The 26,471-nt window shown below is 36.4% G+C and overlaps 1 protein-coding gene across 1 annotated transcript; it reads left to right on the forward strand.

Moving 5' to 3' along the window:
- The first annotated feature begins 5,188 nt into the window (after positions 1-5,188).
- On the forward strand, positions 5,189-7,180 carry LOC131315110 (uncharacterized). Its single transcript, XM_058344183.1, has 6 exons — positions 5,189-5,459; positions 5,556-5,670; positions 5,755-5,924; positions 6,157-6,436; positions 6,571-6,740; positions 6,845-7,180. The coding sequence occupies exons 1-6, from the start codon at positions 5,342-5,344 to the stop codon at positions 7,000-7,002; spliced, it is 1,011 nt and encodes a 336-aa protein (XP_058200166.1). The 5' UTR covers positions 5,189-5,341; the 3' UTR covers positions 7,003-7,180.
- Positions 7,181-26,471: the final 19,291 nt, after the last annotated feature.

Genomic DNA, 26,471 nt, shown 5'->3' on the forward strand with positions numbered 1-26,471 from the left:
GCGGTGTCCGGCTAAAACCGTGTCGTGCCGTGCCGTTCCCATCTACGATCGTGTCATGCCTCATGCCTACTAAGACTGTGCTGTGTCGTGTCATGTCAGGCCAAGACCGTGCCTGTGACGTGCTGTACCGGCCCTGCCCATTTGACACATCTACTTGCATAGTTGAACTATTGATTCTAGATTGCTTGGGAGTGCAGTTTGGAAGTGCAACAAATGTTTCATAGTGAATTGTTTGGAACTGTTGATTTCTTTGTTTGAAAATGCAGTTTGCTCGCTTCTATTTTGAATGCACAGCTTCTATTTTATGTTGCTTTTAGACTTGAACAGTTGAAGTATTGGTTTCTTGAGAGGGGAGGGTTTTATTTGAAAAAAATACTCCACTCGCCCGATAAAAATCGGCATCTATTAAGCATTTTAAATAAGGAATTCAATATTGTTTGAAAAACTAACTTTGCAACAACAACAACAATAATAATACTGTAGCAAGGAGCGCAACCCGCGCAGCTCGAAAATAGTTGTTCAGGTTCCGGACTCAGGAAAATATAAAATTCACAAAGTAATCTAAATAAATTATTCTAAGAATAACCCTATTCTCGAAATTTCAAGAAAAAATCCAGAACATAACGATTTGAAACTGCGGCCGCTTAACTGTCGCGTCCATACCTAATGTCAAAACTGGTTCAAGAGGAGGCGGGTCTTTACAAAGGTTCTCACTTTAATAAAAGCGCGGAGGTTCCTACGTTCGGAGGCTGTGCTGCGGTGGGCAGAACTATATATTGTGTTAGGGGCATCCCTCCATGAGACAACAGCAGGTCGAACAGAAGGGTTTGTTCATACCTTCGGCTTCACTTATCAGTTTGGATACCAGACATCCGGGTCCAGATCCTGGAAGAAACACACTTCGCGTAACGGTAGGACCGGCCTTTTACCCCACAACAGTTGCGTTTGACTGTAAGATCTATGTATTCGGCGGACTTAATACTTACTAGAGGCCGGGGCACACGCAATGCGTGTGCAAGTTGGATTTTCACAACATTTTTGTAAAAATGCTTCCCACTTATTGTTTGATCAAATTTTCATAATTGTTGTAAAAATCTAACTTACACACGCATCTCGCATGCCCCGGCCTCTAGTCTAATCTTATACCAATTTTCCACAACCAATTTTCAGTTCACACAAAAACTAATCTTATACCTTGTTCCTTTTTGTTTTGTAAATAGCTTCTCTTTATTTTTTGACATAAGAGGTTCGTATGGTGGTCAAAGTCTGGGATAATACATACGGGCTAAGACTTAGAAAAATATTCAGAAGACTTGGAAAAATAAAACTCACTTGTTAAGATGCAGTGTCCGGTGACCGATTGAACTATAGGGTATATCGTACTTTTCTGTCAATACACTGTCACATAAACCAAAGCGCAATAGAATCACTCCACATATACCTCACGCTTTAAATACAAACGCAAAACAGCCAAAAAAAAAGTAACAATCAAAGTTACTCACAGAGATCCATGATATGGTTCCTGCAAATCGCACAGTTGTCCACAACGATATCTACACCAACCGATCCACAAAATCAAATTAAGCTTGCATCACAACCACTAAAAATATTTCAGGAAAAAAATAAAGCACATAAACGATAAAGCACATAAACAATAAACGATAGCAGAGTATAACATTTTCTTTTGAATTTTATGCCGGAAAAACAGAGAGAATATCAAGTAAGCCTTTCTTGCCGAGGAGTTGAGTTGGTATGATTGTAGCGGGGCAGCGATTTTCACGTCGATAAAAAGTGATGATGTAAAGGAAGAAGATGAGGGAAAAGGGGGAGTAGAACTTGCTGATGACTTAGGGCGTAGAGTCGTAGCGTGGTTGGACAAAATCCATGGACGACTTGCTCTGGTTGTTGAAGTGGTGAGCAAGAACTCTTTTGCTTTTAGAGCACTACTCTGAAAAGAAAGGGGGTAACTGCCAACAATGGACGTGGGGTTTTGTTAATTTGTTTGTAACTGTTTTTGGGAGTTTTAATTTGTTTGTAACTGTTTTTGAGAGTTTTTTTGATGTAATTTATTTACTACAAAATAAATAGATGTAGCAGTTCCTTACCCTCAAGTAAACTACACCAAATCCACGAAGGAGATGAACCTCTACGGGCTTCCAAAGGAGAGCTATTAGGAAAGTAAAGCCCTTTTAAAACTTTTGCCCATAATGCACTTGAGGACGAAACTCCATGAGTTATGGAATGATTTTCATGCATATGATTTTCTCCTATTAAAGAAAAGATTTTGATAAAATTTGTGAAAATTCAATCAAACAATAAATGGAAAGTTATTGTGTATATTTTGTTAAAATCCGACTTGCACACGCATTGAGTTACGCAAGTCAAACTCGTGTCGTGTTCGCTTGTGCACAATTTTTATACACGCAATGCATGTGCAAAACTCGTTGTAGCTAAGAATGAAATGTAAGTGGGAAAGTATGACACACATATAAACAGACCTGATCAACTATGTGAATACTCCAATATTTGTTATTATTCCCACTGATTTTGTGTCTTCCCTGTCCTCTTTCATCTGCAGTAACGTATCCCAAAAACATATTAACAGTAGAAAAATATAAAAACCAAACAAAATAGAAATCAATAAAATTGGTACAAAATACATTAGGATTTAACTTGAGATAATTCAATGGATTCGAGATATAGCAATAAATCTGTCAATAAGTGAAGCCGATGTCTGAATTTGTAAGGGAGTTAAAAAGAAAAGACTTACTTGAGTTCCACCATCTTCACCATATCTAATTGACCGAGTGCCCCACCCTAAGATTTCCCTATTGGGTTCAACGTGTGGCAAACAACCATGGGGCGGTCAAGTGACTTTCAGTGCCTGTCACGGAAACTACAGCAGTTGATAGTGGATACTGGGTGTGGGTTACCTATTGATCGTGGGAGGTTACTTTATGTTAAAATGAAAAACGTGGGTATGGCAGTTGGTGATGCATTTTTACTTTGGCACCTCTACGGTGTTGTCCTATGGGGGTTTTAAAAATCAGTTTTTTAGAGGGTATTTTTGGAAATGAAAAAACATGACAAGAAAGGGGGACACCAAAGGTGCTCTCCTTTTATATATTAGAATAGATGTCCGTGAATCCAAAACAGTGGGCTGAAGTATTTGACACTAAATCAGGTCAGTGGGCTCCTCTTCCTCCTCCACCTTCACGTACAGCCGCCTGCAGCCTCTGCTTATTTGTTTGCTGTTCATGTACCTTCCTTTGACAAGGTCTTAGTTGGATCACGCAACGATGAATTTCTATACGCTTACGAGGTTAATGAGGGTCACTGGAACGATGGGATAATTTGATTCAGGGCCGGCTCATAAATTTTGAAGGTCAAAAGCAAACCTTTTAAATGAGGCCACCCTATATTTTTCATTCAAAAGTGATCTACAACTTTTGAGTATACAAGCCATCTTCTACCTTGTTTCTCCCCATTTGGCAAAAGCTGAGTGTTATGTCCGGAGGCAAAATGCCTATTGGCACCATCTCTAGGATAATCAACGTGTTCACCTCTTTTTAAAGGGCCTCTCTCTACCATCAAGTCTCTAAAATTCTGATCAACATTGTTCCAGTTACTTGGATCATAGATATCTAAAAGCACACCTTCCTCAGTAAGATCATTACTGAGGAAGGTGTGCTATATCTTCCTTGCTAGTTCCTGCCGACCCTTAAGTTATTTTCTTTTTCTTTTTTTTTTAATGCATTAGTATTTCTAATGAATAATTCCACAATTTGGGCTTATTTTGTGACTCCTAAATTTCAATTAGGCCTATTTTGTGGCTCCTAAATTTGAATTGGGCCTATTTTGTGTAAAGAAGTCTAGTGCAATTTTTTGTGAACCATATATATATATATATATAAGAATCCTAAAAATTTGGGGGCCCTCGTTTTTAATTTTTTTCGGAGGCCCGAAGCGCTCGCTTCCCTCGCCTTGGCTATAAGCCGGCCCTGATTTGATCACTGCTCCTGTTCCGTTTGATCTTAAACAAACCCGTGGCAGTAGGTACTGCGTTATTCTGGTTTCATGAGGGCACCCTGCATGTATACGATTTCATTATGAAATGGTCCCACTGATCACGTCCTATAAAGGACCTTGACAAGGTTGTGCCCCCCTCTGTTCCTCATGTCACCCTATGATTACTTGGGCTATATATCCAGCATCGCTTCATGTTGCAGGCAATGTCTTCTGTTTGGTGTGCCTCTAAGGTGGCGAACAGTACTATTTGCTTCAATTGCATCAAATTCGCTGTCTTTGACTTTGTTGACGAAGGTGGCAAACTAGTAAACTTGCATGCTGCTGTTGTGTTTTCCAAGGATTATGTTATTGAAGAAGCCGAGCGTATCGTTGATGCAGGCCTAATGTTGGTGTAAGTTTGGTCGAGGCCTATTTCTTTGTTGAACGTTATTGTAATTGCTTTGGTACGAACTTTTGCTATATATCAAGATAACTCCCTCAAGCTTATAAAATAAAATAAAACTAGTATTGAAAAGGAAATGTCATTCCCTTATTAGAATTCCTTGCCTCCACAAATTGTAGTTCAATCCCACGTCTAACATGCATCCATCAATCTGCTTTGAAAGATTTCTTTCTGGGGCAAAGCATTATTCACGTCCAGATCTTCATAATGAGTAGTGGAAATTTTCTTCACATGGAAATATTGTTATCATATGGTATGTTGTATTCTTTGCTTGCCTTCCAATTGGGTTGAACATTAACGAATCCAACGACCGAAATATAAGTTGTTATCATCTTTTTCTTGCAACTCACTAATTAAATGTAAATGATAAAAAGGATAATGATAATAACAAATTAAACATAATTAAGAACTAACAACGTACTTATGGTATTGGAGCTTCTATGTGTCGTTATTTTATCAGTAAGTATCAGACCAATTCATTAGGCTACATTTACTTCTGGGGAGTAGTGCGACAGAAATGTATTCGCTGAAAAAGTTTCTTGGCAAAAGTTTTTCGGTTCTAGCTTGGAACTTAATAATCCTGATTTGCCCCTTGTTGCTTCGGCGAGTTAAGCTCCAAAGAATATTGAGGGCATGTGAAGAAGGAATATGTTAACAAAGAGAACAAAAGCAACTTACTCCTGGGGACGATCCCTTCCTTTTTCACTTTGGCGAACAAAAACCAACCTTCTTTTTGTCTACTTTGGAGACTTTAGACCTGGGTTTTGTTTTGTTTGCCTTTATATGGGTTGCCACCTCCCTCTCCTCTGGCCCCATTAACAACAATTTGGTCGTGAATTTCTCTCCTCCCTCCACAAAGCCAAAACAAACATGGTGCTTCCACCTAGAAGATCAAACTTTCCTTCTGATCACTTCGAAGATCTCTCTCTCCCTACAAACATGGCGCCACCACCTAGAAGATCAAACTTTCATTCTGATGACTTCGAAGGTCTCTCTCTCTCTCTCTCTCTCTCTCTCTCTCTCTCTCTCTCTCTCTCTCTCTGTGATCTATGTTCATTATTTTGCGGGTGATGATACTTTACAGGAAGATATACGCCACCAACACACTACTCGTTAAAAATTCAATCATTCTCGCTGCTTTCCAAATCCTCTGTAGACAAATACACTTCAGATAAATTCGAAGCAGGGGATCACAAATGGTAATTACATTTAAGTTATTAACTAATGATTTCTACCCAAAATTCAATCGGTACAGAGTTAGATGGTGGACATTTTATTTACAGGAAATTAACCATATACCCAAACGGGAACAAGAAGAGAGGAGCGAAAGGTCATATTTCCATCTATGTGGGATTAGTTGATACAAGTTCTCTTCCTGCTGGTTGGGAGGTTAACGCGATAATCAATATGTTCGTACATGATCAAATTCAAGACACGTATCTTTCTCTATCAGGTAACAATTGTTGTTATATTCATTGATCGCTTGATTATCCGAAATGTGGTGGCCCCTCGATTACATGTTTTATTTTATAACTTAAGTGTCTGGACAAGCTTAGTTATCAAGCTATTCCGTCCTAATTAAACAGGCGTAGTACATGCACTCATATTCATGTCATGTCCCGTACAAGATTCACAACACTTGGAAATTTTCACAGATGATCGGCATTGTAACTAACATGATGTAGGTGGAAAGGTGACGCGTTTGCACGCAATGAAAACAGAATGGGGCATTGCCGACTTCATTGACCTTGATGAATTTAGCGACCCTTCAAATGGGTTCCTCATCAACGACACCTGTGTGTTTGGGGTCGATATTTTTGTCCTCAAACAAACAAGCAAAGGAGAGTGCTTGTCGTTGTTGGACGAACCTGCAACCGGTAAACATACTTGGAAGATCAAATCTTTTTCAAACCTTGCGCTTGACCGTTACGAGTCTGAAGCATTCACTGTTGGAGATCATAAATGGTATGTATATCCAAGTTCATTTCTTCTTATTATGCTTCCATTTTTACAAGAGCAGTGAATTTACCTTCACTCCAGGATCACAACCCCTTACAAATAGGAAGTTTTAAACGATGTCATGTGTTTCTGCATTTCAGGAAGATTCGGATCTATCCTCGCGGAAACGGCGATGGCAGGGGCAATAGCGTTTCAGCGTTTCTAGCATTGGACGATTCGACTCTTCCACCTGATACGAGAGTCTTCGTGAAATTCATCCTTTGTGTAATCGCCCAAAATCAAACAAAAGATTCTCGCGTTGAGCGTGAAAGTAAGATTACATCACTTTTGTCATCTTCATTGTGGTAAATCTTTACAATTTAATTACGGGATTCATAAAAAGCTGCTGCTTTTTTGTTGTTGTTGTTGTTGCAGTTGATAATCATTTTGGACCTTCAAACTTGGTCTTTGGTTCTCCAAAGTTCATCTCACTTGCTAAACTCAATGACCCAACCAAGGGATTCTTGTTGGACGACACCTGCACCATTGAATCACAGGTTACTGTGCTTGGAACAGTGGCCACAGCATCTTAAAAATATCTCTCCAAATTTATTCTAATATTGTACGTAGCAGGATAAAGATGGATGATAATAATTCAGGGTCCATATTACAATGGTCTTCTGCTAAATTAACATGTGTAACTACAAATGCAAAGAGAAACAAACGACTCTATTAAGTACTCTAGTCAAAATTTGTTCTCAGATTGCCAAACTTTCGTTACTAAAGGTTCGATAAGTTCTATTGATGCCAAAATCTGGTTAATAGATCCAAGCACTTCAACAAGACTTCTGCTGCTTCCGAATGATTGCGCCAAGAGCCTTTGGAAAGGATTTCCTGCAAAACAAGTCCAAGGACCGGTGGTGTTTCCGGTTGTGGACTCTCTGACGATCAAGTTAGATATGGCAAAGCGTGGAGAGAGTTTCTGTATGAAAATGGGAATGATTAGTGCGTACCTTTTCTTCTCCTTACGTTCATATGTTTATACCTTGCCTCTTTCATGTATGTGAGGACGTGGGGTTGCCCACCAAGTTGTGGGCCATCTCTTGGAATAGTGGGAGGAGGGGAGGCTGGTCATGGGAAGTTATGAAATCGTGTGAGGGAGTATTAACCGTCATCGCTGATAAAATAAAATAAAAAGTTTTAACTGTCATGTGTGTCTCATGGGAGAGTGATTTTAGGCGTGAATTGCTGGATGACCCACCGTTTCTCGGGTTTCCTTACCGCGTAAGCCTCCAGACCGGTACTGAGCAGAGTATTGACTCTCACAGCCGACCTTGTTCACCGAGCATGGGTTCCTTGACATGTGACTCATTTTCAGAGCTCGGCAAGGCGTGTCCAAAAATATACTCATCAAGTTCTATTTTCCTCATTGCAGAATCAGTTAGAAGTTTTTCAACTGTAAAAAGTTCCATTTTTGTCAAGAGTATGATGTTGACAATGCACTAACCTGATGTCTGAACTCGGAAGTACCAGGGCTAGTTCATGCCCTCGACTATTTGAAATTGCGATTCAGGATACCAACTGCAGAAACAGAGAACAAATGGAAAACGTTGACGCCAAATGAATTGAACCCAGGACAGATAAGGATGATGGTGATACCACTAATCAAACTCCTTAAAGTGATTTTCGTTTGGTGCATAATTAGCGCATTTTGCAATTCAAATCCTGTTGTTTACTTGGATACAGTACTGAGTCTTCTGTTAAAATCTGGAATTCTGAGTGCATAAAAGCTCCCAAGAACTCGATGCAAACTCATGAGAAATTTAAAGAACGATAAGGCTAAAGGACATGCATGTTTATAGTGCACCTCGGGGTCTAAATTACCTTGGTCAGCATCTTGATTTTCCTTCAGATACTATATATAAGCTTCACAAAGACAATTGAATACTCCGATTTTCTTGCCACTTCGGACTTCGCCAACCAACGGAGGGTAGAGAAACCAAAATTCAAGAATAAGAAATTTGCCGCGAAACTTGTTTCTGCCTCGATAAAATCAAACTGTAATTAATGCTTTGGTGATCATGTCTGAGTACCATGTTTTGAATTCCATGTGACGTGTCACCACTGTATTAGTAGAAAATCTGCCTTATTTGTCATGTAATGAAACATATTCTACTAATGTAATGGCGACACCTCATATCAAGTAGGGCTGGAAACTAGCCGAGCCGAGCTTTGTCGAGCTTAATCTCGGCTCGTTTAGTAAACAAGCCGAAAATACGAGCTCAAGCTTGGTTCATTTGCAGCCCTAATCATATGGTATCCAAAATGTGGTACTCAGATTATCAGATATGGTCATCATAGCATTGCTCAAAATCAAATCCCTTTGCCCAAAACTCTGCGCCGGGGTGTGGTCCGTGTGGAATATATGGGAACTACTAACAAAAGGAAGCGAGTTGTAGCCATGGGATGGGCCCTGGGTTTGATTGAGCGGAAGTTAGATGTTTCGAAATCTTTCGATGGGCTGGGCTGGGCTTGTGATCGATTGAGCTCACCTCCGCGTTTAACGAGCCGTATAGTTGTGGGCCGAAAAAATTACTATTACTATACTCCTGTATGGAGTACTTTTTTGACAAAATGATACTCCTACGGTCCTACCCCCTAGAATTACTGCGACTAGTATTTTGTATTCTTGTATTTTGGTATTATGTGTCTTGTACTGTTTTATTGGATGTCCCTGAAGGGACGTGTCTTGTACTGTCAACTAGAAGTAATTGTCGAGTCATTTTGAATATCGTCATGTGGTATCGTAACCCATTAATTTCATGGACTCACATTTATGTGGAATTCATATTCTTAAACTTGTGCATTGTGCATAAATATGTGGCTATGTACGTGGAGCTGACGCACAGTGAGAGTGTCCCGAAGGTACATTAGAAAAGACAATTACGATGTCTTATTTGACTTACAACTCCAATTGCCGGTGGGTTTCCTTTCAAACCTCGTGCATCATGGGTTAGGCATGCGACAAGAAACAGTACAGAACGATAAATGTGTGTGCTGACCGTGTGCATTGTCTTGAAAATTAGTCTTGTTGAATGATAAAGGGATGGATCATCATGGGAATCATTGGAATTAAAAGTAATACTGTACTAATTGGCTTCAACTTTGCAATTCCTATCGTATCTAAAGTCTACTACTAAAGACAACGACTTCGATCCGTGGGAGACCACACATGCATCAGCTGTCACGCTTGCAACTTTTATTGCAACTTATTGGTTTAAATCCTTTTCTTTGACCAAACTCATGCCTGCCTGCCTGTGATACCCCTACATGATGCAAGTAGTATAAGAGAAGTCCTTGCATGCACCGGATCCGGTGTAGTGCACTCTGCAGAGCAGATTCGAACTGTTCATCTCGTCAATCAATGGTTTATATATATTTGTTATTTTTTACTTGTCAAAGTTAGTTATTACTGGTAAAAAAATAACAAATATATCTGAGCCATTAATTATTGAGAAAGACAGTTCGAATCTGCCCGGCCTGCAGGGTGCAATACAGGGGAGTGTTGTGAGTGCACCACAGGATTTCCAATTCCGCATGCACCAGCTGCCATATTCAGGAGTTAGGCGAGCCGCCGATTAGGCGTGTGTCATGCGGGAGAGTAACATGTATGTCGACCTGCTTGCCCAAGATACAAAATCGTATTGTATTAAACTCCACATATAATATTCGAGGACATGACGGGCGCTACTTATCCCAGAGCTATGTACATGTAACTTTAATTTATGTATTATGTTATTCCCGCTTTTCATAAAATAAAATAAAAAAATCAATCTTTAAGAACCCTGAAGGTTGTAGTCCCACATTTGTGAGCTGATGAGGACTAATGGATGCGTAAGGAAACCTACACTAGTTACATGGTACATCTAAGAGCTCGAGCTTATAAAGTCACATTGCAAGAAAAAAGGATTACCATAGACAAACTGGTGTGCGCGTGTTAATTAAATTCCAAAACGCTCGCAAAAGGGTTGCCGTTCCAAACTAAATTCTTATTTCTGAAAACTTAAATTTTTACCCATGTTTATTAAATGATGATACTGTCGCCGGCGTTTATTGCCCGCCGCAAAACTCTAGGAAGGCTTTTGCCGGCGTCTTCCGCAACATTACCGGCTTTTGAAACCCCGGAACAAAGTTCTTTTTTTCTTGTGTGTTGATCAGGATAGATACATAATCTAAACAAATATCTTGGCTGCATTTTATAAGAGTAGGTTATGTCGGTATGATTAGTTAATTCATATGCCAAATTTTTTTCCTTTGTACGTATAATACTCTCTGTTTTCGATGCCATAAAAATATGGAAAATGATACACCCACCGAGGCTCCCCCACCACACACACGCCGGGCCTACTCCGGCCACCGGACGGCCGATCCGAGCCGTCCAAAAATTCTATAAAAAAAAACCGAGTGGGCTCGCTTGAAATTAACGGCATCCGACTTGTGTAGGTGCTCGATCCGAACTTTCATTTTTAACGTCTTAGATCATCTGATTTTTGGAATTTTGGATCGAGGACCTACATAAGTCGGATGCCGTTGATTCTTAAGTAGGCCCACTCGGTTTTTTTTTTAGAATTTTTGGACGGCTCGGATCGGCCGTCTGGCGGCCGGAATGAGCCCGGCGTGCATGAAGTGGGCGGTGCGGTGGGGGAGCCGCGGTGGGTGTATCATCTTCCTAAAAATATGCATGTTAACAACGACTATAGTACACTTGTCCATTTATTCTCAAGTATATGCGTCACGTTCTTTCGGAAATTCCTAATTATTTAAATGCTTCAAAACTTTATTTAATAGTCACAAACTCAAAATCAGAAGGTGCGTCTTCTAATACACCAAGGGTTATTATTATTATTATTATTAAAACAAAAAGGTAGTTGGTTTTGGGTAAAAAAATAGGTAGTTTGTTTGAATTGGAGAGTTGTGTCTACTGGGAATAGACACATAGGAGCCTATAAATACTTCGACTCTAAACCCCTCCCCCCCCCCCCTCTCTCTCTCTCTCTCTCTCTCTCTCATATATCTCTTTCTTCCCTGGCGATTAATGTATAGTGTAACCGATACAAACCCGGTAAATCCATCCAGTGCATTTGTATATTGTAACAGATTCCTGCGATCAGTTTAATTTGGGTTGTATGTTGGAGTCGTTTGCGATCGTTAGAACGTGCACACACAGAGCGCTTAACAGCTTTAGAATAGTGTCTTCGACGTGCCACTCTCGATTACACAGGCTAATTTTTCTAACTTATACTCATTTCGTGTTTCAATCTCTCTCCTCGATATATGGTGTGCAAATCGTTTCCACCAAATTTGTTCTTAAAAGTTAACAACGGGTAATTTTTTTCAATTACTAGTAGTTTTTTCGCAACACGTTCTAGCTAGCTAGTCATTATTGGAATGTGGAATATATATGTACTATGTACGTGACCAATTGCAGAGATCAATGTCGGGAAATTTAAACACAAATAACTATTAAAAGGGAAGGAAAGTATATGATATAGTTGTTGGCTGTCAAGCAAAATTACGTAAAAATCTTGTTCAATTCCAAGATACTCTAGATCTCCATTATTGTCAATAATGGAGTGAAAATAGGTTAAAGAATATCAATAATAGAGATTTACATTATCAAAGATGTAAGCAGTAAATAAGTCGGTGTTAATTTGGTGTTCTGCAACATACTGTATCATATAGTGGGATAGCAAATCTCAGCAATTGGAGATCGAGGATAGATTTGAATAGGGGTGGCAAACGGGCGGGTTTGGGTTAAATTGGGTAAGTTGTTAGTGGGTTGGGTCTTTAATGGGTCCTTGACCCATTTAGACCCATTAACTATGAGTCTAATTACCCATACCCAACCCCGACCCATTTATTTTAAAGCAAACCCGACCCGCCCATTAACCCAATTACATATATACTAAAAATTATGATCGAAAAATTAGAAAAGTAAAAAAAAATTATGATCGAATCTCATCAATTTTTTCAAAAAGACGAGAATAAGTAATTTTTTTTGTCTTATTGATTTTTTTTTTTGTTTTTTTTCAAAAAATTATAAGTTTCGATCAAATTTTTTTACTTTTCCGATTCCTCTCATCAAAACAAATTAATAAGTCACAAAAGTTTGACACAAAACAAAAAAAATGCAAAAAAAATTTGAATAAAGACGCAAAAATAAGTCAAATTTTTAATCCAAACCCTTTGCGGGACTACCATGAGAGAAATTTATTCACGGCGGAGCACAATTTCACAGGTCCATTCGCGCAATTAATGGATGAGATGTGTTTTCAATTTTGACTAGTCAAAATAATTGTTACCGGTCACAATTGATTTTTAATTCGGACCATTCAAAATATTTTTGGACGCGTGTGATTTAGCACAAAACAATTGAATAAAAAAAAGAGAGAAGGCCATGCTCCTGGATGGGGTGGGTTGGGGTGGGGTGGGGTGGGGGGCAAGAGAGAGAGGAGAGAGAGAGGGAAGGGGCCGTACTCCTCTGGAAAATACTTTCATTGCCCAATTGCAAAAGAGACAGAATTTGGTGGGTTACTTTCATTGCTCATTGGGTCATTTAAGTTGACCCAATTGACAATTGATGCCCAATTATGACCCAACTAATAATGGGTTAGCTAGGTTTGAACCCATTCTTACCCAACTAATAAATGGGTTGGGTTGGGTCTATTTTTTAGTTGATAGGTTTGGGTTTGTTAATGGGTCTGGGTTCAATTTGCCACCCCTAGATTTGATACAAGAAATGTCAATAATAAAGGGATATAGTACGTGGGTTTTTTCTTTGATTTCTTCAATTATGAATTGGATTTGAATTTGTGAAGAATAAATATATACTTTAACGGCTGGGTCCTTGTAAGTTGGAGATACAGGAAGGATTCTTTATGGTGACGATCATATTCATCAGTTATGGCGACGACCATATACAGGAAGGATTCTTTATGGAGATACAAGAAGGTTCTTATTTTTTCAGTACTTATTTTTTGTTTTACGAGACATATTTTTTTGTCACAATACATTACTTTTAATTCAAAAAATAAAAAAAAAATACTCGTACTTATTTTAGTTAGTGTAATACACCTTGTTTGAAAGACTAAACAAGAAGCTCATTTCACATTAGAGAGTTGTAGTGAATATAAACTCCACCTAAATTAAATAGTATAAAGTTTAGAGTTCCATCAGTCACAGAACTTTTTTTTTTTTTTTAATCGGCAAAGATGAAATTTTATAAAAAAATGGGAAAGAGGAAAGAGGATCCAACAAAGAATTGGAACAATCATATACTTGAAACTGGCAAAAGCCCAACCACCTAAGGGTCTACAAAGGATCGCAAGGGAATTGGAAAAGTAATAAAAAAAATTCAAATAAAAACAACTCCCTTAAATTCAAGATAACACACAGTGTACATGTTTACGTCACCATCCCAACTGGATCCCACACGTCCTGAAAGCAAACGGTTGGTAATAAACTAACCAATAAAATTCAATGGTACCGACCAACATTTCATTCGGAAGGTATGAACCTGAATCTAGATTAAGAAATTACAATAGTCCGATTGAGTTGATTTTGCACGAGGTCAATCAAAAATATTTTAAAATTAATTAACGATTCGAATAATTTTTATGAAACCTGAAAGTGAATCCTGCGCACTGATTTGGGTGTCATCGGTACAGCCGCATCGGTACCCCGTAGACGGGTTGATAACTAACACACATGTGCATGTTAGATAGCATAAAGCATAATACTGCGTGTCGCGAATTATTTAGGGTAGATCTTCATCATCATTAGTAGTTATGACATCCCGTCAATAGCTAGTTGATCAGTATACTTTGTGTGTCCAATTAGTCAAGAATTAAACGTTATCGCATGAATAGTAAAAGCACTTGGTTTTATAAAGCGCTTGGGCTAATTAATTTACATTTTACATGCATCTTGACAAATCTATGGCGAACAACCTCGCCGTCTTTTAATGGAGGTCTTGATTAAAGTCGAGACAATATCCTATATCCCGTATGGACTTAATCACAAGAATTAATAACACGTGAAGCAATTTCGAACATGAGTACTCAAGAATTGAATTACAGTTCCAAAAAAAAAAAAAAAGTACTCAAGAATTAAACATTATCCCACGAATAGTAAAAGCAATTGGCCGGGCTAATTTATATGCATCTTGATAAATCTACGGCTAACAATCTCGCCGTCTTTTAACGGAGGCCTCCATTAAAATCGAGACAATATATATTCAGTATGAACTTATTCAAAAGAATTATTCACAAGAATCGAGCATATTCATGAGAACAATAAGCTAGCCTAGGGGGACGACCTTGAGAGTCTATACAACATAGCCATGTTGTGCTGCTAAGTTACCGGAAAAGGTTGAAATTAAAAATTGTAGTCGAGCATATATATTCTGATTCTCCATTTGTTTATGCAATTTGTCGGTCATATAATTAACTGTTCGTTTTGATGCTAAACCAAAAATTAACGGCGAAATTTTTTTATAGCCAATGATCAGGGTAGTTAATTACCATATAAGAAAATCAAAGAAAAGGAGAGCGATAGAGTCAATGATGCAAATCATGCAATGTAAATAATCACTTAAAATACTAGTGCATTATTGGTGGGAGGATGGCTTCAGGCTTAATCAGTTAAAATACTGCATTATTGATAGGAATTCTTCAACCTTACAATTAGGTCCCGTTCTCGAACGCCAAATAAGTACTTATTTTTTAAGAAGGCAATTTCAAGCTCAAAAATGATGGGCTTATTGAAATCTAAAAATATGCAATATGGATCTTGTTTGTAAGATCTTATTGAGATCTTTAATACGGTGAAAATAAATTATTTTTCATTTACATTATTTTTGAGTTTGAAAATATGAAATAAGTATTTATTTTTTAAGAAGGTGTTCTGGAACGGGCTCTTACTCGACAACCAAATTTATGCTGCTATCAATTAAAGAGTTAAAGATGACTAAGTATTTATTTTTCAAAAATGTACGTAATCAGAAATGATCATGTCATGTCAAACCCAAGAATAATAAGTTGCTTCTTTCTTTGATTTTGTAAGTTCTTTTAGTGAGACTGCTTTTTATTTTGTTCCAAGTTTCTTTGTGGAGTACACTCCCAAATGTTATCTGTTTGCTTATTGTATTTTCTTTCTCTCTCTATTCTCGTTTGGTAAATCTGTCGTCACAATTGACATTGATATAAACAAATAAAAAAAATATTATAATATATATATGTAGAACATACCGTCGCTGATTTTACACTTACTCTTTTAATAATTAAGATTTTGATATTGGACGAAATGCTCCAATACCACATATCCAATTTGGATGCACCTAAGGAGGAGGACTAGAGTAGAAAAGGTTCATTAATTGGATTATATAATGACCATATATTTTTTTTATACCTTTTTGTATCTTCTCTTGTGTCATCAATACATAGAGTCAATGATTTGACACTTCAAACCTCCACCTCTATATTTTGGTATCACATAAGATGTCAACTCAAAAACATAGTAGTCCTCAAAATAGGGCCACTCTAGCATTAGAGCATTGTACATAATTCAAATTTGGCATTCATGTTATGCTTCAGAGTTCAAAATTATTGGTAACGATAGGTTAGTTACTGTTGTTAGGCCAATTTTCTAACTGTTTAAACTTCTCATGTTTATTATATTTTTGTTATTGTTACATAGCTTGATATACTATGTCTCTTTGTTTGCATTCCTTTCTCGTTTGTATTATGCTTTTTTTTACTTACATATCATGTTTCTCTCAATTTATGAAAATCTACATATCTACGTGCAAGATGAGGTTGCTCATGAGAGAGGTTAAATACTCCCTCCGTCCCATAATTCTGGTCCCCTCTGAAACTACATTTAATTTTTAAGCTTAAAAAATAATATACTTACCAAAATAATTTTGTGTGCGATATGAATCTTGTTTGATAAATCTAGATAATATTTTTTGAAAGGTGCAAAAAAAAACAAAAAATTATTTTAGTAAGTACATTATTTTTAAGTTTAAAAATTGTATGCAGTTTAGTAGGTCGGAGACCAAAATTATGGAACTCAAAAAGTAGCTTGATATACATTATTGGACCTATCCTTCTTAGTAAGAATGTAGTAACTTCTTGGGGCTAGCCATAAGTTAACGGTTACAACTCAATGACTACCTGACGTAGCGATCGAAATTTCCAAGTGATTACATCACGTAGCGAAATTTCCAAGCAAGAGGAGCTAAAACGGTCATTGTCGTTACTCGTTAGGCCATTTCAGTCCAACTGTATCTTTTTGAAATTTCTGTCTAGCATATTCACGCACGGCCCATATCTACAATTCTGCTATGAGTAGAGACACTGGTAGAGATTCTGGTAGAGACAAATCTAATTAATTACACTTTATACCTTCAATTTTAAACTATTATGGTTTAGTTCTAATTCTGGAATGGTCTCGCTCTGTGATACTGGAGTTTTGCTTCTGCTAGCTGGTTTTCTAATTCTCTAAGCTTATCCTGTTCTTTTCTTACAAATCTGGTAAGAGTGGTACTATATCTAGGTCTGTGAATATATATGGGCGTCTTTAAAAGTGTACCTATTAAAAAATTCTGGAAATGTATTTCTTCTCTTAATCTATGAATATGTATTAAAATAAATTCTTTCTTGTTCATATATATAAAGGGTTTGTGATCAAATATTTGTAAATCCTACTCGGTACTTACCACCACATGATCCAGATGAACTGTTTAAAACAACTTAAATACTGTTAAAATCATATATCGTATTACCCATTGATTAATCTTTCTTTTCATTATCATTTTCCCCTTATGTGTCAAAAATTTTTGTTTAGAGAAATTTCTTATTTTCCTTCTTAACCTACCTCCGAATACTACTCCCTCAACGCCACCTTTGGCTAAACGGGTACAAGACTCAAGAAGGCTTTATGGTTTAAAGGCCTGAAGTCATTACTCCTTTAAAAATTTTAAATTTTAAGGTATCACGATATGAAAACTGGATTAAAATTCTTTGGGTAATACAAGCATATGGTTTATACAGTATACATTTTGTTTATAATCATAGGGGTGTTCCCTTTCGGGAGTCCCTAAAGAACAATAGAGAACTGAAGAGAGACTTACAATATTATTGCAAACTGCTGATTACAAAAACTCAATTGCTGAAGATTGACTCGACCAATTGCAACAAATGCTTACGGATAGCAAGTGTTCAAGTGCTAGGAGAGTCGTATCTATTAATGAAAAACTAGACTCTATTTATAGACCAACTCACAGTTAAAATGACCGGTAACCTATTAACAAAAGAGATCCGGTTTTCTAAAGAGAATAGTAGATGTCGCGTGATCTCTGGCCCGCATCGTCACATCTTTCAACTTTCTCTTTTGAAAAAGAAGACTCTTCATTATTGCTGCTGGTGAAAGGTGGTTGAAATAGTAAGAAGTGGTTGAAACTGTCTGTCGGATAGTGGTTGAAACAGTAAAAGTTGTTGATGATTTCTGCTTTCGGTGAATTTCTTTTACTGATGATAGTGATGCTGTCGGCACTTCATCTCTATCCTTCCATTGCATTATTGAGATTTTGGACGGCCTCATCATCAAAATCATAATCATGATCCTTTCCCTGACTGGATAAAACTTCTCCTGTTGACATGGCTCTTTGCTGTTCTTTCTGCTCTAAATAATATTTGACTAAATTATCATGTCCTGTTTCAAAATGAAATTTTAGTTCTGGAATGTGATCATTGGACCTAATTTTTTGAAATAGGTCTTCACATATTAATGGTGCCTTTCCGTAGTCATATAGACTGTCATAATGGAATCCTTCTGCTATGGAGAAGGCAATAGCATGTCTGATCTGTTTTCTTATGGAATTTGTTTCGCAAATCCATGGAGCGTCATTGTCGCAGTGATAAATGCGTCTGAGGATTGTATTGGCTGGATTGGTGTTGATGTGAATATTATGGTAAGCAGGAATGAGTTGTCCTGTAAACGTCCATTCTGGAAGTTTTGATTCCACAATCGCCTCTACTGCTGTACCCTGTTCTGCCATGGAATTAAGAACACAAGCTGCAATCTTTCTTCCAAATCTGTTAGTATCTTCTGGGTCATGGAATATGATTTGTTGAATATATCCGAAATCCAAAAGAGTTGCTTCTGTAATTTCTACCATTTTATCCTTGAAATTAAGATAAAAGGGTTTGAAATTCTTCATGTCTATGTTGGCCATGGGAATGCTGTAAATGAGTTGACAAGTACAGGTCATCCTTTCCAAAGGTATTTGGATGCAGGTTGGTTTGATTTCTGGACATGGGACAACATCTTTTTCTTGTAAATAAAGGGTTTTCCAGGAAATAGTGAGACCCGGAATGCATCCTTCATTCTGGTTGATTTTGATTAACTCTGAAAATAAGAATTCCTGGAAATGAGCTCTATCTTGTCTGGCTAAATGCTGAATATGGTTGATAACATCTGGAGGGAATTTTGAAAGAAAGGTAAAGGCTTTTGGCTGTAAAAGCTCAATTGGATCATATTCCTTACTCCACTCACTCTTTTCTTCATCTTCCAGTGGGGAAGACTGCTTTCTCACTTTTACCAGTGGGGTAAAAGGGCTTCTAATCTTTTTGAGCTCTTTCTCTGATTCCAACAACTTCTTTTTGAGAGTTGTTATTTCTTCTTCAAGCCTTCTCTGGTTATTGATCAACTGTTGATTGGTTTGCTCAAAATCTTGGTTTTTCTTATTTAAAAGTCTAAAATTTCTAGTCATTGTTTCGCAATGACTACAAAATCTTATTTGCTGAGCAAATGGCTGGTTAGAAGGTGGTTGATTGAAGACCTGGTTATTTTCAAAACCTGCAATCTCAAGGGCTGCTTGAGTATTTAACCTTCTGGAAGATTCTGAAATATAAAAATTATTTCCAATGGTGCGATTTGCCCATTGATTTGCTTCAGAGAAAGTATGAAAACCTTTCCATGTTGAGGAAGGGATTCCATCAATCTGTTTTAAAACTTCTGGCCAATAGGAATAGATTCCTGGAACACGGCCTATAGCTACACAATAAAATGAAAATCTTTTTGTTGGGTTCGACCCATTTTGTTGATTAAAGAAAATGTTTAAAGCATTTAGACATCCTAAAAATCTAGGAACATCTTTATGAGAGTCCCAGAGATTATCTAAAAGACACTTCTGTTCCTCACTGATATTATGGATGAGGTACCTGAATTTAGATCTGGATTGTTCAGGGAAAACTCTGAGAGTTACACTCCCAAAAGTTAAAAACTTCTGATCTGTTCTGGTCGAACTGGTTATGTTGCTGGAAGATGCCATCTGAGAAATCAGAAATATTAGTCCTTATTTCTCTAGATAAATAATCTGCTAAAGTGTTTTCTTTTCCTTTAATATGTTCAAAATCTACTGTGTATCCGTTACCTGTTATTGTATCTACAAAGTTAAGCCATCTACGGGTGCTAATCTTTTTCTCATTGAGAAGCTTATGGAATTTAACAATTGCTTCACAATCTGTTCTAACTGTAAATGGTTTAAATAACCATAATTTAAAGCTATTAATGGCATTAATGACTCCTAATATTTCACAATCGATACTGGCTAAATTTCCTTTTTCCTTGTATTTTCCGCTAGAGTATCTACAAATCTTTTCTGTTGATTTTGCTGAATATTTAGTAGGTTTACTGAGGAGTATTGCTCCCCATCCTTTCTCACTTGCATCTACTTCTATTACTATGTAATCAGATTCTAATGGTAAATCTAGCTCTGGTAGATTTTTGCAAATCTCTTTAATTTTTCTGACAAGATCAATATCTTGCTGGTTGAAGTATTTTTGGCCTGTTGGGGTCGTTTTACTGTACAAGGGTCCTATGATTTTGCTAAGATCCTTTATATAAGGTCTAGCATAATTCAAGGTTCCTAAGAATGACTGGAGTTTTTTCTTATCTTCTATTTTATCAGGAAATTCTAATATCTTCTGTGCAATGTGTGGTTGTAACTGGATTTTTCCTTTTCCTATTCTTACTCCTAAATATTCTATATATTCTTTATTTAATTCCATTTTCTTTTTACTAATGATTAAACCATTATCTAGGAATAATTGAAAAACAATTCTAAGATGCCTATAATGTTCATCCTGTGTCTTACTGAAAACAAGAATATCATCAATATAAACAAGAATGAAAGAATTGTAATTTTTAAATATACTATCCATTTTTCTTTGAAAAATGCTAGGGGCTGTTTTTAAGCCAAAGGGCATGACTATCCATTCATAACATCCCTGAGGACATGTGAATGCTGTCCATGGTCTGCTGGACTGATCTAACATAATCTGCCAAAATCCTGATTTACAATCAAATTTACTAAAAATAATTGCATCTTGAATACTATTAATGAGCTGTTCTTTACTAGGTATATCATAACTATCTAACTGGATATTATCATTAAGGCGTTTATAGTTTATGACCATTCGCGCCTTGTCTCGTTTGATTTCCGCATGGTTTCTTACCATAAAAGCTGCACTTCTGTGGGGACTTATACTTTCTGTTATTACCTTAAGATCTAATAGTTCTTTAATCTGTTTTTCAAATTCCTTTATATCTAAAGGGCTATATACTATTTTCTGAGTACTGATTTTAAAATCTGGGTTTATGATTTCTAAATGTGCTAAGGTCCTGGTTTTATTCCAATGTTTGATTGGATTTTCTCCTAATATCTGGGTTTTTTCTGCTAATCTGATTAATTCATCTAACAGGTCTTTATCTGTTCCTTTTCTCTTTTTGCGATCAAGAACTGACAAAGAATGTTCTATTTGGCAAAAATCTATTATATCATGGTCTATCTGGATTAACTGTTCTTCTAGCTGTTCTTCCATTAACCATTCTAATTCTGTTTCGACGGTGTCATCTATGGTTTCTTCATATGAATCTAACTGTGTATCTGGAGACGGTACGTCTCTTAACGCTTCTGCTATTTTCTCCTTTACTATCCTATTTTCTTTTGCTATTTTTTCGGTTGTATCTATGGTTCCACCACGCTTAGCTGACAACTCTGATTCTATATTCTGGGCATGGAGTGTTTCTACCTGTAGACTACGTTTATGAAACGTCACAAAGTGTTTGCTAAATGTGATGCTTCCATTCATACTGTCTATAAAGTTTAATCCTAAGATAAACTTATAGCTGTGATTAATATCTCCTATCCATACCATGGGTAATGGGTAGGTATGCTGCTGTTGAAGTCTGTTGGTAAACCTAATGCTGCTATTCATGAGACATGTATCATAAATGATGCTGGTGTTATTCATGAGGTCTGCTCTAGCTATATATCCTGGTTTGGTAAAATATTCTATTGGTATAAGATCACGACTAATGTGACTCTTACTGGCTCTTGTATCTACCATAGCTTTGGTTTCGATGATTTTACCTGGATTCTTTCCTTTAGCTGGTAATAAGATCTCACAATTTATTTCTATAAGACTGTTTTCGCCTATTCTGTTGACCGACTCAACTATGTTGCAGTGGTCTTCTAATACCTCGACTGATTTTAAGGGCTGGTTTTTCTCATGTAACTGGCTTCTTAATTTACCATTTTCTATTCTATATGTTTCTAATTCTATAGATAAAATTTCTATTTTCTTTTCTAGCTCTCCTACTTGCTTTTCTAACTGAAATTTGGTTCTATCCAAATCTAACCTAATTGTAGCTGCTTCTATCTTGGCTTCTTGGAGTGCTAATTTAGAATTCTGGTTTAACACTGGTTGCTGTATGCTACCACTTAAATCTATCAAATCCCTATCTATCTGATAATTTTTCTTGAGACAAAATTTGCAGATATTTTTCTTGCAATGTTCACAGATGCTTCTAAATAATCTAAAAGGATAACCATTGCATTCTGAGCAAGGTTCACTGTCTTGTCCTATATTATGTTTCCATTGGTGTATGCATTCTGTACTGCTTTTAATCATAAAAGTATATTCTGGTAGATAACTGGGAAGTTCATCTTCTGAACTACTACTGTAACTATCACTTTCTTCTAAAAAATTTATCTCTTCTGGTTCTGTACTGATTGTACTGATCAAACTATATATTGATTCAGTATCACTATCTTCTAGTTTTATTTCTATAAACTCTATATTATCAAAATCTCCTAATTCTGCCATAAGATTGGCTTTTTCCGCACTTCTCTGATTTTTCCCTTTATTAGGGCATTTATTGGCTAAATGATCTTCTGAGTCGCATATAAAACATTTACATTTTCTATTCTGGGTTGATTGAACCTTCTTCCTAAAATGTTTCTTAGGCCTTGGTTTAAACTGTCTTTTACTGGATGCTTGTTCATAGGATTGACTTTTCCTATATCTCTTTCTAGGATAATAGCCATGTTTCTGGTATTTATAATTATATTTTCCTGTCTGTGCTATTTTCTTATGGTATTTACTGGCTTTCTTCTGATATTTATAAAGTTTATTTTTCTTTTTCTTTCTTTTTTCTTGGTCATATCCATACTGTTGTGGAGTATATATGACTTGGCTACAGAAGTTTAACCTGTTTTTCTTTATGCCTTTCTGTATTTCAAGTGTTGTACACTTGTCTCTTAAGACTGTAAAAATAAACTGAATTCTAGGGCCTATTCCTAAATGTTGGTTTTCATCTCCATTGGTGACTTTCCATTTTTCCCATATTTCTTCTCCTAATGGGCCTGGAAGTTTTCTGAAGAATTTATCACTAATTTCTGGATCTAGTGCTCTGCCTGTCTGGGATGCAAGAGCTATAAAGTCATTGCAAAAATTGACTATATATTTCCATTTATGCAACTTAAGCTGTTCTAATTGTCTTATAGCTTCATTCTGGTAGGTGGTGTTTCCTCTATTGGGATCTGCTCCTATAATTAGGGTTTTAACTAAACTAGTGAAATTGTAGACATTTGGTCCTTGGGCTATCAAAGCTGCATATTGTATTTCAAAATCTCTTTTGTATGCTTCTACAATTCCTTTTGCTGTATCTCCTAAAAATGATTCGCAATATGACCACATCTCTGCTGAAGAGTGCCAATTGGTCATTTCTAAAAGTTTTCTAACTAAGGCTTGTTCCCATCTGTCTATTACTGCTTTGTGAAACTGAGGATCAAATGCTGCAATGTCTAGCATTAATCCCGTGCCTGCTTGTGCCATAAGGGTTATATTTCTATCGAATGGTAATCTTTTCCCATATGTTCTAAATTCTAGTTCTTGAGCTGATGGCTCGATTCTAGATCTGCTAATTGGAATGTTTCCCATTTCATATATACGATTTGGGAGTGCTGGTGGAGTACTATCGTATGTCTCCATCTTGACTTCTACCATATGACTTTCTGTATATTCTACTGGTGGTTGGTAATATTTAGATCTAGGGTCTGAGTGGCAAAACATATCTTCGACTGAGAGATTGTTTTTCCTGCTGGTATCATATTCTAAAAATTCTTCTTCTAAAACAAATATATTATTCTCTATTAAATATTGTCTTTGAAAACTATCTTCTATTTCTGAATGTTCATACTCAAGTTTTTGAGTATAATATCCTTCCAAAATCTGGTAGTCATAATAATCTAAATCTGGTCTGTAAACTGGTTCTAGGAGTTCACTTAACCTGATTATGTCAGATTCACTGAATTTGAATAACTGATCAAAAGTAAACTGAGGCTGTTCATATGCCATATATATGTGTTCTGTTTCTATTTCTGACTGAATAGAACTGCTAACATCTGAATGTCTTCCTACAGAGGTATAATCACTGAATCTGAGATTAACTTCTCCTGAACTAGTAGTATAAAAACTATTATTATTTGGTTTAAGCTGTGTTTTTGGAACTAGGTTAGTGACTTTCCATTCAAGTCCGGCTAACATTTCTGAATCTCGTTTTTTGGCTTCTATTACCTGAATTCCTCTGGTACCTAAAGCTTTCAAATATTGATCTGTTCTGAGCTTATATTTGGTGCTACTATGGTTACTTAATTTTCCTATAAAACTTATGCATGCTAAAAGGTTCTGAGCATTGGGGATCATATGATATCCTCTTGTTTTGATTCCTATTCTTATATGCTGGTAGAATTCATCTAAGGTTACCTGAAAACCTGGTGTGCAATAAACAATCTGGCAGTTGTTGTTCATGTCTAATTCCATGCTTCCTATCAAGGCTTGCTCTTGATTTGTAAATCTATTGTCAAAGATCATGACCAATACTTTGGTTCCTAGATCTTGTCTAGCTAATCCCTTGATTCCTATGGTAATTAATCCTAGGTGTATAAGACCTAACCTTAACCTTTTGAGCTTGTTGAAGCTCTCCTGGGTAATTATTTCTAAGACTTCTGTCTGATCTTCTGTTACTACACTGATTGGCTTTTCTTGGTAACTGGTGTAAGTTCTAACTCCTCTATTAAAGAAATTTTGTGATTTGTATAAAACCTCTGGATCTAACATTTCCAAACTGTGATTTCTAAATCTATCTAATTGTATTTCTGGATCTATGATTCCTTCAATTCTGTTTTCTTCTGTTGGCTGTTTTCCAAATACTTTATTTAATAAAGGAATTCCATTGACCTTGGTCTTGCTGCTAGATGTCATTATTGGGTTTCTGAGGATTGAGGAATTTCTAGTCTCTTTCCTTTGTTTGGGTCTGGAGTACCAAATATATTGTAATAAAAGGTATTGTTTTGTAAAGTTCTACTGGATTTTTTGGGTTCTAAGTGCCCTGTTGAGGACGAGATACTGATCTGGTTTATTTTAGAAGTTAAAGCTTCTAACGCGTTTCTTTCCTGGAGTTTATCTACTCTAGTAGATAACTGATCTATCCTTTCTGATGTCTCTGCTAGTCTATGGCTAAGACTAATTAAAAGTTCTATGATAGTATTATTTTGCTTAATAACAATCTCGCCTGTTCTTCCTGTTGGTCTGAAACTAGACAATCCGATAGGATCTTGTTGAATCTTTCCTGAATTTTCTAATGCTATTCTATAAAATAAACTATCACGACTATTCTCCATTTGCTAATTTCTTTACTTCTTCCAAAAGAATCTCCATTTTCTGGAGTTTCTCGTCAATATCTCTTCTAATTTCAACTGAGTTCTGTTTTATTCTATCTACTTCAACTCTGAGGTCTTTAACTAGATTTCTGATTTCTGTTTCAATATCTTTTGGCTGAGTAGTATCTAATTTACTGGTTAAATCTATTATATCCTGCTTGCAAGGCAATTTTTCTGATATAACTAGCTGTTTTTCTTCTAATTTATTTATTCTTTTTAAAATTTCTGAATGTAAATCCTTAAAGTAATCTAAATTTTCTAATTTCTTGTGGATCTTTGATCTACTAATTTTTTCTAAAATCTGAGTAGTTTGGTCAAGAGATTTTTTCGAAAACTCTTCAAACTGATTTCTGGTTATTATATTCTTTTTAAATTCTAGACCGATTTTCTTATCTAAACCACAACTAAGCTGTTCTATTAACTGAAAACCTGTTTTAATCTGAATGTACTGTCTAGACTGTTGAGATCTGATTTCGCTTAAACTAGGACTAAAAGCTTTTAAAAGTTCTTCAATCATAAAACTAAACTGATCGAGAATAAAATATTTGATACTAAAACTAAACAATAATAATAATCTGGCTACTTGAATTAACAAATAGTACTGTAGGCTCTGATACCAATTTTGACTGGGGTACTGTGTAAAATAAATGCGGAAATAAAAATTGAAAGCATAGAATAACCTAGAGGGTCCTAACTGTGAATATCTAAAAATTCTGGGAGATTGTTTCTAAGGTACTGTTATTAGTTTTAAAACTAGTGGAAATGTTGGTCTGTAATGTAATTATTACTCTACTTTACACGTAAGGTCAGGATGAATATCGGGTTTCTAGTCATTACTGATAGCATTTCTGATAACTATATCACCACTTTACTGGGAATATTAAGACCCACAAATATATAGATTCACACTGCTTTATTTTTTTTATTTTT

This window comes from Rhododendron vialii, chromosome 13a (genome assembly GCF_030253575.1).
Source record: "Rhododendron vialii isolate Sample 1 chromosome 13a, ASM3025357v1".
Classification (NCBI taxonomy): Eukaryota; Viridiplantae; Streptophyta; class Magnoliopsida; order Ericales; family Ericaceae; genus Rhododendron; species Rhododendron vialii.